At 40.5% G+C, this 14,161-nt stretch overlaps 1 protein-coding gene across 2 annotated transcripts in view; it reads right to left on the reverse strand.

Moving 5' to 3' along the window:
* Positions 1 to 2,717: 2,717 nt before the first annotated feature.
* Positions 2,718 to 14,161, reverse strand: part of APOB (apolipoprotein B) — a 37,990-nt gene continuing 26,546 nt past the window's right edge. For both annotated transcript variants that reach the window (XM_027621823.2, XM_027621822.2), the window contains 4 exons: positions 6,610 to 13,779; positions 5,882 to 5,996; positions 5,595 to 5,778; positions 2,718 to 4,654 (listed from right to left, as the gene is read on the reverse strand). In XM_027621823.2, the coding sequence (XP_027477624.2) occupies positions 3,023 to 4,654; positions 5,595 to 5,778; positions 5,882 to 5,996; positions 6,610 to 13,779 (9,101 nt within the window). In that variant the 3' untranslated portion in view covers positions 2,718 to 3,022. The remainder of the gene's footprint in view (positions 4,655 to 5,594; positions 5,779 to 5,881; positions 5,997 to 6,609; positions 13,780 to 14,161) is intronic.

The following is a 14,161-nucleotide window of genomic DNA, read 5'->3' on the forward strand; positions in this document are numbered from 1 at the left end:
CTGTGATAGTCTATGAGTCCATGCCTTACACTAATAATCTGCCCCCAACACATTCCTCCTGTTTCTATGGATGCCCCATAGCTCTTCAGGTTATGCAGATTCAAAATTTTGTAACTCTCAAGTCTGCTTCATTCATTCTTCTTCCTTGCTCTTCTGGTGTCTCCTGTACCCTCTTCAATTCTTGATTCCAGTGATTTACCAAGGCAGCTCTCTTTCTGATAGCTTTTGCCCCTATCACTTCTGTTCTAAGCAATCAGCTTCTTGGTTCTGTCAAATATGCCCTCATGATGCTCTTCCTCACCATTCCTAGCAACTATGGCTTGGCTAAGGCACTTAGCATCTTTTATTTGGATGCTGGCACAGCTTTGTATCCACATTTATCCCATTACAATTTATCCTACATGAGTTACTATAGCAGTTTTCTTAAGTTACAACTTCTATCACTCCTCCTGTTCCAAAACTTTCTCCAGCAAAGAAGGTACCACCTTTCACTCTGGTTTTTGAGATCTCTGCAATCCTGCCAAACCCACCTTTCCAATCCTGTCTCCCTTTACTTTTCCTATGTTCTGGCTACTAGATGATCCAGTGTCTCTCTCTCACACACAGCCATCTTCCTTTCCACATGTTTTTCTTCATCTAGAATGCCCTATCTCCCTTATCACTTACCAATGCATCTTCAAGATTCACTCCAATTTCTCCATTCTTTCCTGTTATAAGCCCTCATAGTACTTAATACCCATCACAAGATAACACATTCCACCTTTGATAGACAAATGGACAGGTACCTATGAACTTCATCTTACTGACCTTGGTTTCCTCTATAGAGCCTTTGTGCTTAGCATACAGAAGCATTTAATGACTGTTCATTGAACTGGATAGGTCTCCCTGCTTCTATTTCCTCTCCTTGCCATAAACTCATTTAAATTATCATCTGAAAATCATGGCACTTTTTTTTTTAATACAACATTAAAGGTTGCAAAGCTCTTTCACATGTATTACTTCAACTGATTTTTTTTTTTTTTTTTTTTTTTTTTTGTGAACAACCCTTCAAAGGCAGGCAGGATAGATATTAGCCTCACTTCATAGTTAAGAAAACAGGCTCACTGAGGGGAAATAAGTAGTCCAAAGCTACAAGCAAGTAAGGAATGTAGCCAGTAATTGAACCCAGGGAAGTATCCTGATTTATGGTAGAAGACCAAAGAAGAAATCAAGCAAAATTGAAGGCCTCCCAAGTATCCCTTATTCCAACTCTATCGAGCATAATGAAGGTATTCTAGGCCATCCAGGAGCACCTCGTAAAGGGATACCAGTGAGGGAACTGGACAGGTGGGCACTGTGTGATTACGTGGTCATTTCAAATTTGTGTCTATTTTTCTTCCTCTTATGCCCTAGAGGCAGATATCATTATATGAACACCAGAAACCTTGGACTCCTCCTTTCCCTCCAAATTAAGCCGCAATTCCAGGCCTCCTTTCAGTTTGAGCACTTAGTACATTCTTGCTACTCAGAGCTCATCAGGGAAACTCTTCTAGGGCTGTGCCTAGAACCACTCATGTGATGCCCTGGGACCTGGGCCTAATTTTCCTCCTTCTATCACATTTGGAATTGACCCTTCATTTACCCACTCATTCACTCAACTATCTGTCCATTCATCCATCCATCTATCCATCCGTCTGTCCATCCATCTATTGATTCATTATCCAACAGACTTTCCTTCAGTACCAGATCCATATACTACCAAGTATTCCACTTCCCTAGGACTATTTCTGGCTCCTCAGTTCCAAAGAATCCAAGGGAATATGAAGGCTTTAGGAAATAATGAAGGTTGAAGGTATTTTTGGATAAAAAGAGTCATTTCCAAACAGACCTCATATAGGACTCAGAGGGGGTGCTAATCTCCAATTTCCTATTCCCCAGAGGTATAACTTTTTTTTGTTGTTCAATGCCACTGAAAGGAAACGTAGAGCTCACCTTCTAAGCCCCAAGATATTAGTGATGGTTGTGCTGCACAGGTTCTTTGCAGGCTTCCCTTACTAGAGCTCAGCTTGGATGCTCTGACCGGAGGTTGCCAAGGTTTAAAAGTAAGAGTTTGAGGTGAGTGGATGTGGCAAGAGGCATCCTTAGGTTTTGATTATACTTGGACTTGTTAGATATTAAATTTGGAGGAATAAGGGAACTCAAGAACATAAATGTACACTTGGTCTCAGAAATGTTAGGAATATATGTCTTCCACCCTTACTTTCTGTGCCTTGAATGGATCTTGGCCAAGCTGCAGGGAGACATCTGAGGTCCCTATTATCATGAAGCCCTCAGGGCCAGGACTTCCTAGCCATCCTTTCTCCATTCCTGGCAGGCTGAGTGAAATCTCAGAATTAGACTATCTCAGAACCCCATACAGCACCTTGCCGGGAGAGGGCAGACTGGTGGATGAGGAAGACTGTGTGGCACATGAAGATGAATAAGTTGCTCCTTGGGATCAAATTACATGAAGGCCTTTGCAAATAGTTCTTCCTTTTCACTTGGCAAATACAATCCCTGATATCAGTTACCTTTTTTAACTTTTAGGTGGCAAAATATTTCCCTCCTCAAATTCTCCCTTTCCTCTTTTATTCTATTACTCTAAACTCCATGTGTATTCTTCTAGAAGTTTTGAAATGCCAGACATTTGAATCAATACCCTCATTTTGCTATTTTTCAATACGAATGAGTCAAATTGAGTGCTACAATATGCAATAAAGAATTCATTTATTTGTTCTCTCTCCCTCAAGTTTAGTAAAATAACTCAGATCCTGATTTTCTTTAACTTGCAAAAAAAATGTTATTTCCCAGAGTTGAGAGACCGTCAGAGATCTGATGCCAGCTTCAGTACAGATCCAGGTCATATGTGCTTCTGCCTAGAGTCAGCTGCTTGCCATAAGGCTGGCTCAGTGTGTGGTTATATCAGCACGTACAGTTTGAATTTTCCCCTACTATATGAAAGTTTAATTGGAACAGAATAATGAATGAGGATTGCTATAAACAATTAGAAAGTGATAGTAAATTCTCCCGGAGAAACCTTGATGTAGGGGATCATGTTATTGACTGTGGCCGATTGTAGCTCTTTCAGCAATTCAGTGATATACCTCAGAAACATGTGGTATTTTTGAATGGACAGGTCAATCAATCTTTTGGACTCAGTAATGAATTTTTCATAGTAATCAGAAAGTTGGTCTGAAAAATCCTGTAGTTTATATCTGAACTGCTGGCGGTAATCAGAAATGATTTCCTTCATTGCAATGGCCCAGCTTTTAATTATTTCCTGAGCACTGGTAGAAAGCTCTGCAATCTTCTCCTTCCCTTTTCCATCTGCATCGGTAAGGATGCTAAGGTATTCCTGGATATCTTTCTGCACAAACTGCTCAACTTGACTTGAGACCTTTGAAACAAACATAGTAGTACCGACAGTGTAATTGGAGTGCAAGTCCTTAAGGACATCCACTAGGTTCTTGAGCAAGCTGATGATCTTTTCTTCAAGTTCATAAAACCTTGCTGTCCAGCTGACCACACTTGTATCAACATAGTCTTTGTGAAGATCCTTTATGATTTGATGGTACTGCTGTAACTGTTGAGAAGCTTCCTGAAGTTGGCTTTCAACAAGTTCACTAAACTTGCCAATGTTAAGGTACAGGTATTGAAAAACATATGGAATATATTTGTTGAAGATTCTGTTGATCTTGTATTGAATGTGATCAATGAGATAAGGAAATTTTATCTCCTTTAAGTATTGAATATCTTCTTCTAGCTCTTGGAAACTTCTTTGTAAATAGCTCTGAAGATCTCTTAGCATTTCTGTAGTCTTGAGAGACTGAAGGTTGTTAAATATATCCTGTAGCTTTTGTGATAAAGGTATCAACAGTCTCCCAAACTCCGAGGTTAGATCTATTAGTTTAAAGGTCTGTGAATCAAAAGGAATTTTAATCTCTAGGTCCTTGATTAATTCAGATTTCTCTATCAGGTCTTGGAAATAGGAAAACATTATTTCTAACCCACTATGTATTTTTGAATATACCTGGGACAGCACCTGCCCTACTTCCCTCATGACCACAGTGCAGACTTCATCTTTAGTGTATGTCCTGGCTTTTCCTGGGACCTGGAATCTGGTTAACTTCAGGAAATCAGTCAACGAGTCAATCTGATGACTGACTATGACTTTGTATTCCTGAGTAACTCCTATTAATCTGTCAAACATCTCATTCTGGTGTCCCTGGAAATCAGCTTGGTCTCCCTTAGCCAATAACAGTTCCTGGTACAGACCCTGGGCCTTGTCCTTCCACTGCTGGTAGGTTTTAGTGGTGCTTCTGGCTACCTTCTGGAGCCCTATGTCTGCCTCATCAATCTGCCTCATGGCGCCTTGATAGGCCCACTCAGCGCTGTTCTGCAGACTTTTTCTCAGTTTTAAAGAAGCATCTCTCAGATCGAGTCCTGTGTGCTCCTGGTGGTACTTGTTAGCATAGTCATAAAGAGCCCTCATGGCCTTGGGCACATTGTATTTGAGAGAGCTTAGTAGTTCAGATGCTGCCTCCTCTTCCCAGCTGACTTTGATCTGACGTTTCTCACCAGATTCCTGGTACCTCCACTCAGTTTTGAATATGTTGAGTTTTTTATCTAGAGAGGACTAAAACCAAAAAAAAAAAAAAAAAAGGATGAAAAGAACATGTTTTCAATTATCCTGATTACATAATATACTACATTAAAACTTCATTAGCAGTTAAAAGTAAAGATCAGAGGATCTTTCATATTCTGAAGGGGATTTATCTTTCATATGTCAGTTCATGTGTTTGTCTTATGGTTAAACAAGTTCACTGTTGTTAATTCCTCTTTATCATATGTCCCAGGAAGTATAAAATTATGCATGGCATTTACACAGTAACACTTAACATTAAGGCCTTCTAAGGACTGAAGATTGGGAAAGGGAGAGGGAGATGGGGAGGGAGAGGGGGAGGAGAAAGTGGAGAAAGAGACAGGAGAAGACTACTTCAGAGAAAGGAGAAGTAGCAAAAAGGAAAAAGTCCAGAGTCCATCTAGCAGAGACCTAGAATCCCAGTACCAGGAGCCATTCATTCTCTAAACCTGTGACAAACTTTAGCAGTAGAACTTGATTGCTTCTTCTTCTCTACTAATGGCATCTTTGATTTGGCCCTGGCAGAGCTTACAAAGTACATGAGAGAAATTTGGCATATCTCAGCTAACGCTTCTTTGTGGGGAAAAATTTTGAAGCCTCAGATACTCTGGAAACCCTTATCTGAAAAATGTACTCAGGGGAGTTTCCTCATGATTTAGGTGATGAGGCATAACCTCATCATTCTAAATTTGCCATAAGGTAATAGAATAACAGTGGAAATAGGATGTCATGTGTGACTGTAATAATTAAAATCAATAAAATCATTGTAGTACATTCTGGAGAGTAGTTTCTCAGAGAAAAAGTTCAACCTGCTCATTTCTTGGTTTCCTCTACTTTGGGAAAGCCTTAAGAGAATGCTTGGCATTAGATTGAATAGATTTTCCCAAATTCTCTACCGATTTTTGGGGTATGTAACCCATTAGATGGGACTCACCTGAGGGCGATAGTACAGGTTCCATTTTAAGGTACTGTTACTGTCTTCCAAGTCCAAGGCTACAGTGCCTATGGCTGGGGAGGCCACAGAGGAGGAGAGGCTATTCTTACTTAGTTGGTGGTGCAAATGGACATCAGTGAATGTTGGGCTGGTGATGTCAAGGCGAATCTCTTTTTTCCAGTCCCTGAAAGCAGAAAAGCAGATGAGCCATCATGAAGGGTATGGAGATGGAAAAAAAAAATCACAATGATTTGAAAAGAGATGAGATTTCCATAAAAGTTCCATACTGAAGTCCTTGATATTTGCTATCTTCTTTATATTCTGCACTGATGTCATGGTGTGCAAATGTTCCCTTCGTCCTACAGGCTAACATGCCATCTTCAATTTTGTGTGTTCCCACAACTGTAGAGGAGAAATGTTATATATTTCATTAGATTAATAATTGCAGGATGTAAATATTTTCATTGTGAAAACCAGGAGAATTCTATCTTAACTACATGCTTTACATGTTTGAAATGTGCAGTCCATGTTTAACAAAAATAAAGTTAGAAGGAGACATTATTAGTCCTAAGATCATCACACAAAAATAAATACTTTCTTTGAATCTATTCCTCTTGAATGTTGTAGTTTTCTTTTTTTTCTTTGAAGATTTTATTTATTTATTTGACAGAGAAAGACACAGTAAGAGCAGGATCACAAGCAGGGGGAGAGGGAGAGGGAGAAACAGGCTTCCCGCGGAGCAGGGAGCCCGACGTGGGGCTTGATCCCAGGACCCTGGGATCATGACCCGAGCTGAAGCAGACGCTTAACGACTGAGCCACCCAGGTGCCCCTGTTATAGGTTTTCTACAGGGTGGTTTTTACATGTGGGGTATATATCCTTCTCTTTCTCTCTTTTTAAATTTTGCTACGGAGAGTAATTTTACTTCCCATCTTACAAAAATATGCAATTATTTATTCACAACTCTCATTGCAAATATAGAGCATATAGAAGAGGAGTCAGGACATTTTCTTACCATTTAGATCATATTCCAGGAATTGAATGGTTGAATTGCACGTGGATTTCAGGAATGTTTCAACGTATTCTACTTTGTTTTTCAAACCAGCACTCCAAGTAGCATTATACAGGGGAGAGGCCACCCCAAAATGTGCAGTCAGTCCTCCAAAGGATGGAATAAAAATTCCAGCAGGTACAGAGAACTTAAGGGAAGGAATCTCAATAGTCTGCTCAGGTATGGTAATGGCTGGCAACTCAAAGTCTGCAATCTTGCCGGCCACCTCATTTAGATACCCAATAGCAATGCCAGCTGAAATACTTTTTGGAAGGGTGAATTGGGACACAGTTAACTGAGATGCAGGCACAGTTATCTCAAAAAAGGGAACCGAGGAGTCTTCTGGTTCAGAATATTTTGTTAACACATCAACTTCGGGGAATTTCACTTTGGGTAGTGTTGGTATATTGAGGGCAAATGGCAAAGTGCTTAGCTTCTTGTAGATTTTTATTTCACTGAAATCAAATGTGTAGGATGGAACCTGAAGATCTGTAAATGGGACTTGGAATGTAGGTATGACAAAACTTGAATTTAAATCACTTAGTTTCAGTCTGGGAATAATGAATTTATCAGCCAATTCTCGCACAGGGACAGAGAAATGATAGCCATTGGGGTTTTTGGTGTACACAAGGGCAGTTGAAGCATGAAGATGCTGTTTCCTATCAATGCTGGTGGTGACATCCAGCTTTAGGAGGTCCCATAAGCTCTTGTCATAAACTGGAAGGACAATATCTTTGAGGAACCATAGGGACAGTTTTAAGGAACTTGTAATGTCGAGGCGTGCCTCTTCTTGGTCATTGGAAAGCTGTATGTTGTTCTGGAAGAACTCAGAATGAACCTGGACCTCACTTTTCCAGCTAACCTTCTGGTTCTCAGTGTTAGCATTCAGGGACAACTCCTGGCCAAGGTAATTGATCTCAAGGAGGGAACTGGGCTGACTTGCATGGACCTGAACAAGGGCTGACATTTTCCATGGGGAGAGTTCCAGAGTGGCTTTGCTTGTATGCTCTCCAGATGATAAAAAGAAGCCCTCTAGCTGTAAATTGTTTTTTGTGTTGTGTTCCCAGATGGTATAGATGTGTTGCAGAGTGGCTTCTCCAGCAATATTTTCTCTTACTTCAAGGTTCCAGATACCATCAACTTTGGAAGCCCCTTGCAGCTTCACTGAAGACCGAGTACTCTTGGAATTCAAGTAAGTGCTGGCCTCACTGGCAATAGTTCCTGAATATTCCCTTGAAAGTACTGAACCCTTGATATCCCCTTTGGTAGATGACTCAATGGAAAAGTAAGAGGTGAGGCTCTCTAAGTTGAGTTTGTGTTTGACTGTCCCTGTGGCAGTAGAGTACAGTTCAGGGGAATTGAGATCATACGTTAATTCAATGGATGAAGAGACAGTAGGCTTCGACTTGGTATTTCCATTAAGTTCTTGCTTGAAATTCATTCTCAAAATGGGAATTTGGACTTTTGCAGATGTTGTCACTGATGCCTCCATGTTTTTCTTGGTCAAACTAATAGTATTGTCATGATTGCCTTCCACGAATTTATTAGTCAGAGACAAAGCTGTGGCTAGCTTCAAGCCTCTTTTCCTTGTCAGACTTGAGGTGCCCTCTAATTTGTACTGCAGTGCATCAGTAACAGAAGAAGAGGAACTTAGGAAGTGAGCAACAATATCTGACTGGTTATACAGTCCAACATTGGTATTCAGGGTGATGACGCCTGATTTAAAAGAAAAGTCATAGGTAACATTGCCCATGGCTGGAATGTAAATATCATTTGGGGTACTCAATACCTGGAAATCTTTTGCATAAAAAGGAATTGGGATGATATGCTTGTCTTTATTTTTCTTATACTGGGCCTTTACACTTAAATCAAATGATTGCTTTGTTGTCTTCAAGAAATCCTTCAAGCCTGTTTTTTCCCACAAGGAGAAATCTTTCACCTGGGGAGTTGTGAGCATTGTGTAAGGTAGAGTCATTTCAGGAATTGTCAAAGGAATGTTGAGGAAATCCAGGTTGGCTTCTCCATTTATTCCTATGTGGGCCTCAGTGCTATTCTCATTGTTTCCAGCAGAGAAACTCTGATGGTACTTATACTGATTGAACCTGGCACCTGCTTGCCAACTTGCTTGCTGGGCACTAGGACTCAAAAACAATGCATAATTATTCAGGAAGTCTACCTTCCCTATCAATTTTAATGGAAAACTAACTTTCAAATTCCCTTCATTGTTCGTGGATACAGTAATCTCAAATGGCTGTGCTGTAAAGAAAAGAGAATTTTTCAAAGTTCCAATAACTTTTCCATTTAAATGAGCATCATGGTTGCCAGTTATCTCTGCCTTCCTTTCTCCAAGCAGTGTTGTGCCTTTAGCGGCTAGAACACTGCGCCCCACATGTTGGGATTCAACCTGTGACTGGATTTCAAATTTAGAAAAGTCGAGGAATCCAGATTCATAAATGAAGTTTTGGCTTAATCTTAGGTGTTTGCTGTTGATCTTATTAGACAATCCAAAGGAAGCGATGGGTCCTTCTATAGCAAAGCTAGCTTGTGATTCATGTGCTCCTTCATCTGAGAATGTGTGGCAGGCCCATTTCCATGACCCTATTCCAGAAGAATTCCATGCTATGCGTCCAGCTTCCAACAGGGTCTTGATTTCATTACGCAGCTCAGCCTGGCTGGAAAAGTCCAGTTTGGGGATGTTCAATTTGTGGAAGTACTTTGTGTTGCTGTCCAAGGTAAGCTGATTGTTTATCCTGACGAGCACACCATGACTAAGCTCTAGTGTATTTTTTTCTGTGTGTAAACCTGCCACTGTGTTTGATTTTCCCTCAATAGTATTTCCAAAAAATAGCACTTCACTCTCGTGCTCTGTTTTCAGGTACTTGCTGGAGAACCTCATGGATTGTTTCATAACCAGTGGATTAATCTCAGGGCCTGAAAGCTGCGCGTTGGCTTGAAAATCAAAATTGAGAACTTCTAATTTGGACTCTCCTTTGGCGGTGACGGAAGCTGCGATCTCTGCCCTGTTCCCTGAAGTAGTTACATTCTGAATGTCAGTATTTGCATCTAATGTGAAAAGGGGAGACTGGATTTTCAAAATGCTATGAAGCTTGCCAAAAGTAGGGACTTCAACTGTGGGTGACATGCAGGGAAGCTGGAATTCTGGTATGTGAAGGTCAGGAACTTGATAATCTTTAAAATCGAGATTTGGGAGTATGAATTCTGGAATTGTGATTTCTGGCAAATGGAAGTCTGGCAGAGTGAGGCTAGCAAGAATGGTGTCTACCTCCATCAGGTCCCTCAGGTCCACTTCCAGAACTGGCCACTGCAGCTCACCGTGCAGCATTTGGTCAATGGTTCTGATGATCTTTGCTTTTATTTCTACCAAGTCAATTGTAAAGGAAGGCACGTGGAAGGTATTAAGGACAGTAAATTCTGGTGTGGCAAACTTGGATGGCATCTCTATATCTTTCAACCTTTTGAAATTGATCTGAACTGACGGAACCTTCAGATCTGTCAGGGGGACTATGAAGTCTGGAGTGTGAAATGTAGCTTCCTGAAGAGCACGGAGACTGACTTCAAACGCAGGCATGGTTCCGAAGGTGGTCTGGATTTCAGGAACAACGAACCCTTGTTCTACCAAGACTTTCAGGTTCTCAGCCCAGTCTTGGATAGAATGCTGTTCTGCAAAGTCAGTGAGGTTCTTAGCGGTGAGACTCCACCAGTCAGAAATATAAGTGACAAGTGTGCTGTAAACCTGACCGACCAGGGACAGGTACCGTTGAACTTCCCACTGAATGTCCATTTGATACACCCGGTCTCGTATATCTTCTAGGGTCTCTTGGAATTTTTCTCTCATGTAGATTAAAGGTGTTGAATTTAAAGCCTCCTGCAACCAATCGAAGAATAGGTTTATTTGGGTGCCCTTTAGGTGTTCCAGATGGATTAAGACCGTGGCCTTGATGTCCTCTACAAACAGTGTCAGCGCTTTAGCTTTCTGTGAAAGTTCCAGGGCCTGGATTTCACCATTGAGTCTCTGGGTCACCTCACGGACTTTGTTATTGATTTCATCTACAAACTGGTGGTAATCAAATGACCTTAATCTCTTTACCAACATGTCAAGGAATCTGTTTACTTGTCCAATGATTTTTTTAAAAGACAATGCTTTAAGTTGCTTGATAGCATTATCAATAAATGTAACCAATTTCTCAAAGTAATCTTTTATCTGAACTTGTTGTAGGACATTGCTTAGCTTTTGAACAGTCTCCTTCAACTTATATTGGTGGGCCAACTGTACTGATTTATCCATTAAAACCTGGATGTGTTGGTCTATTTCATACATCCTAATTAACTGATGGGACATGGCTCCAAGCGCATTGATTTTCTCATCTACTTCAAAATCTTCCATAAGATTTATAATATAGTATTTGACATGCTCAATTGTAATTCTCAACCAATGTAAAAGAACTCTGACATCCATAGCCTCGACCTGTTGTTTTAACTGTTCAGCTAGGTGCTGGATGTCTATATTCTGAATCTGTGTCTTGAGCTGTTGCAATTTCTCTTGTATCTGGATTTTGATTTTATACTTAGTGTCCACATTTTGAATCCAAAATGCAGTACTACTTCCAATTCTGTTAAAATCAGTCTTTTCAATAAACAAACACACATCATGGATTGTTTTTACTAAATTTACATGGATATGAAAATGTTCATCAAGAATTTTCAGTTTTTCAATGATTTGATCAATAATTTTAGCAATAGCTCTTTTAAAATCATGTAAATCATAATTATCATTAATATACTGATCAAATTGTATCACATATGTTTTTAGTTGAGACAGTTTGTCATTAAGGGTGATTTTGGTATTGTCCAATGCGATTTGTAGATCATTTTCTGTAATTCTATAATTCTCTGTGAGAGCAGTTAGTTTCTCCTTGGCACTCAAAACTTGTCTCTCCCAATTGAGTGCATTCAGATAACCATCGACTTGCTGTGGGAGCTTGTCCAAGGCTGTTCTGTATTTCTTCACAAACTGATCAACATTGATGAGTTTCAGTTCTCTCTGTATGGTTTCCAGTGCTGTTATAATCACCATTCGTTTCTCCTCAAAATATTCTGGCAGGATTTCAAAGAATGGGAGGTTGATGGTGTGGACATTTTGATTCTTATCATATTTTACAGAAGCAACAACACTGAATTCTTGGGGCTGGGCAATAGCATCCCTCATCCCTAAAGTGTCAATTATGTTGGTGTGTTCACGGAGTAAAAATGGCACTTGAATCGAGAAGTCTAGCATGGTGAGGTCAGCCAGGGCTTGTCCTCTAAGCTCTACACCAACTTTGTCTTTATTATTGTAAGCATCGAAGTCCTGGCTGTATTCATTTTTGTTCAGCTGGGTCTTGAGTTTCCAGGTGCCTGTCTGTTCAGCCGGAGTAAGCAGGGCACTGACTTTGTGATCAAGAGCAGTACTGATACTGCTCTTCAATGGGAGATGGTGGCTTGTGGATCCTTTGTAATCATGAGAGAAGGTAAGGGCCAGAGGTTCTGCTTTCAACAGGAATTTGCTATACACCTGCCCAGTATGCTCTCCCCAGAGACTCAGTTTCCCATTGCCATTTGTATGTGCATCGATGGTCATTGTAAATGGGGCCATGGCCGAGTGAACAACGTTGCTGAAATGGAGTGAGTCTGAGTTGTAGTTTGTACTGATGTCAATGGCTGAAGCCAGACCGGCGATGTTTGTGTTAAGCCGATGGCTGAACTCTGTATCCTGAACTTTAGCTACAGTGTCTGCTTTATAACTTGCTGATAAGTCAGCGTAAGAAATGGTGTAGATGTGTTTTATTTCGTTGTTTTGGTAGACTCCTTTTATGTTCCCACCCACATTCAGCTTCAGGGGTTCTAGCCGTAATTTCCCACTGTTGGTCAGATCCAGAGCATTGAATTTCAGGTCATTGTTTATAGTAGTTACAAGAGAATAGGGCTGTAGCTGTATATTAACATTTTGCTTATAAAACTTGTCAGAGCTGTAAATGTTGTCAAGTTTTGAAGAGAAGTCCAGTGATAACCCTGCAATATTCAGGTTGTTCGTGTAGTCGAGCTTCATCTCAGCATAAGATCCCATCATGTCATTTGAAAGCTTCAGGCCCTCCCGACTGATTTTGAAGTTGAAAACATTTTTGCTGTCGATGCCCAAAATCATGGCCTGATAAGCACTTCCCAATGATACTTCTGTGAGGGCAGCTTTTCCATCCAGACTGAATTTTGCATGGTGTTCCCTGAAGCGGCCATTCGCTGTTAATCTCAGAGATGCTCCCGAGAGGCCCAGCGCCGCATTCAGCTCATTCTCCAGCACCAGAGGGCTATACTTCAAGTTGGTAGTTGCACTGGTAGACATTCCATCTTGGCCAATCCTTAGTGTTGCTTTGTGAGCACCACTATTAATTTTGTCAGTGCCCAAAATATCAGCATTTAATTCAAGGCCATGGGAATTTAGTGATCCAGAAAGCAGGGTGAAGAATCTCAATGACTTGTAATCAGCCTGATACTCAGAACGCAGCAATGCATTTTGCTTAGAGAAGGTCATATCCAGTTTGTTAGAAGTGGCAAAATCCTCATGCTTCCCATTGGTGTCTGATTTCAGGGTCAGCTCATAGTTCTCATATCTCAGGAAAGCAGTATTTTTAATGATGCCATCTTGTAGATCCGAGGTGGAGGTTAAGGAGACAGTTCCATCCTCATATCTTCCTGTTATGTGATTGGTGCCCTGGAGGTAGGAGGAGTTAAACCTCAGGTTGGACTCTCCACTTAACTGGTCAGTGGTAGAATCCCTCTGGTAAGACAGGCCATATGTGCCTTTAGCATAGAATGAAGAGACTCTAAACTGCCCATCAATCTTGGCTTCCTTGACATACAAATGATGTTTCTTTTTTGAGTCCAAATGTACTGAAGCAGATATCTGAGGTCCCCAGGCACTAGAAGCATCAAATGTTAGCAAACTTTTTGAGGCTGGATTATTTCTAATTTTTTCCACATGACTGAATTTCATATTTGAATCCAGTAATTTGTGGCGTAGATACCCATCACATGATAATGTGAACGTATTCCTGTGGTCATAGGTTGTTTCTCCAGATCCTGACATAAAAATTAAAACACATTAGTTAAATAATAAATTCCCAAAGCAATTTCTATGTTGAAAGTCTTTCAGTAATAAAGTACCCCCCCAAATAAATAAAGTCCCCCTGATCTGGGTTAGTTGTGCAAGAGGAACTTCCTCCATCCATGACACAAGTATAAAATCTGACAGCAAAAGGCTTCCCTGACCACCACAGATTTTGTGGGGTTTCCTTTATCAAGTGCTTCTCTGTGCCTTATACTTTTCCATTATACCCTATCATAGCACCTCCTATGCTGAATTTTCATTACCAGTTTAGCTGTCTGCTTTCTCTGTTGTTGCCCAAGTAGAATGCTTGGTACATATTATATGTTTAGTAAATATTTCTATTAGTTGAATGAA

The sequence above is a fragment of the Zalophus californianus genome, chromosome 8 (assembly GCF_009762305.2).
Source record: "Zalophus californianus isolate mZalCal1 chromosome 8, mZalCal1.pri.v2, whole genome shotgun sequence".
Classification (NCBI taxonomy): Eukaryota; Metazoa; Chordata; class Mammalia; order Carnivora; family Otariidae; genus Zalophus; species Zalophus californianus.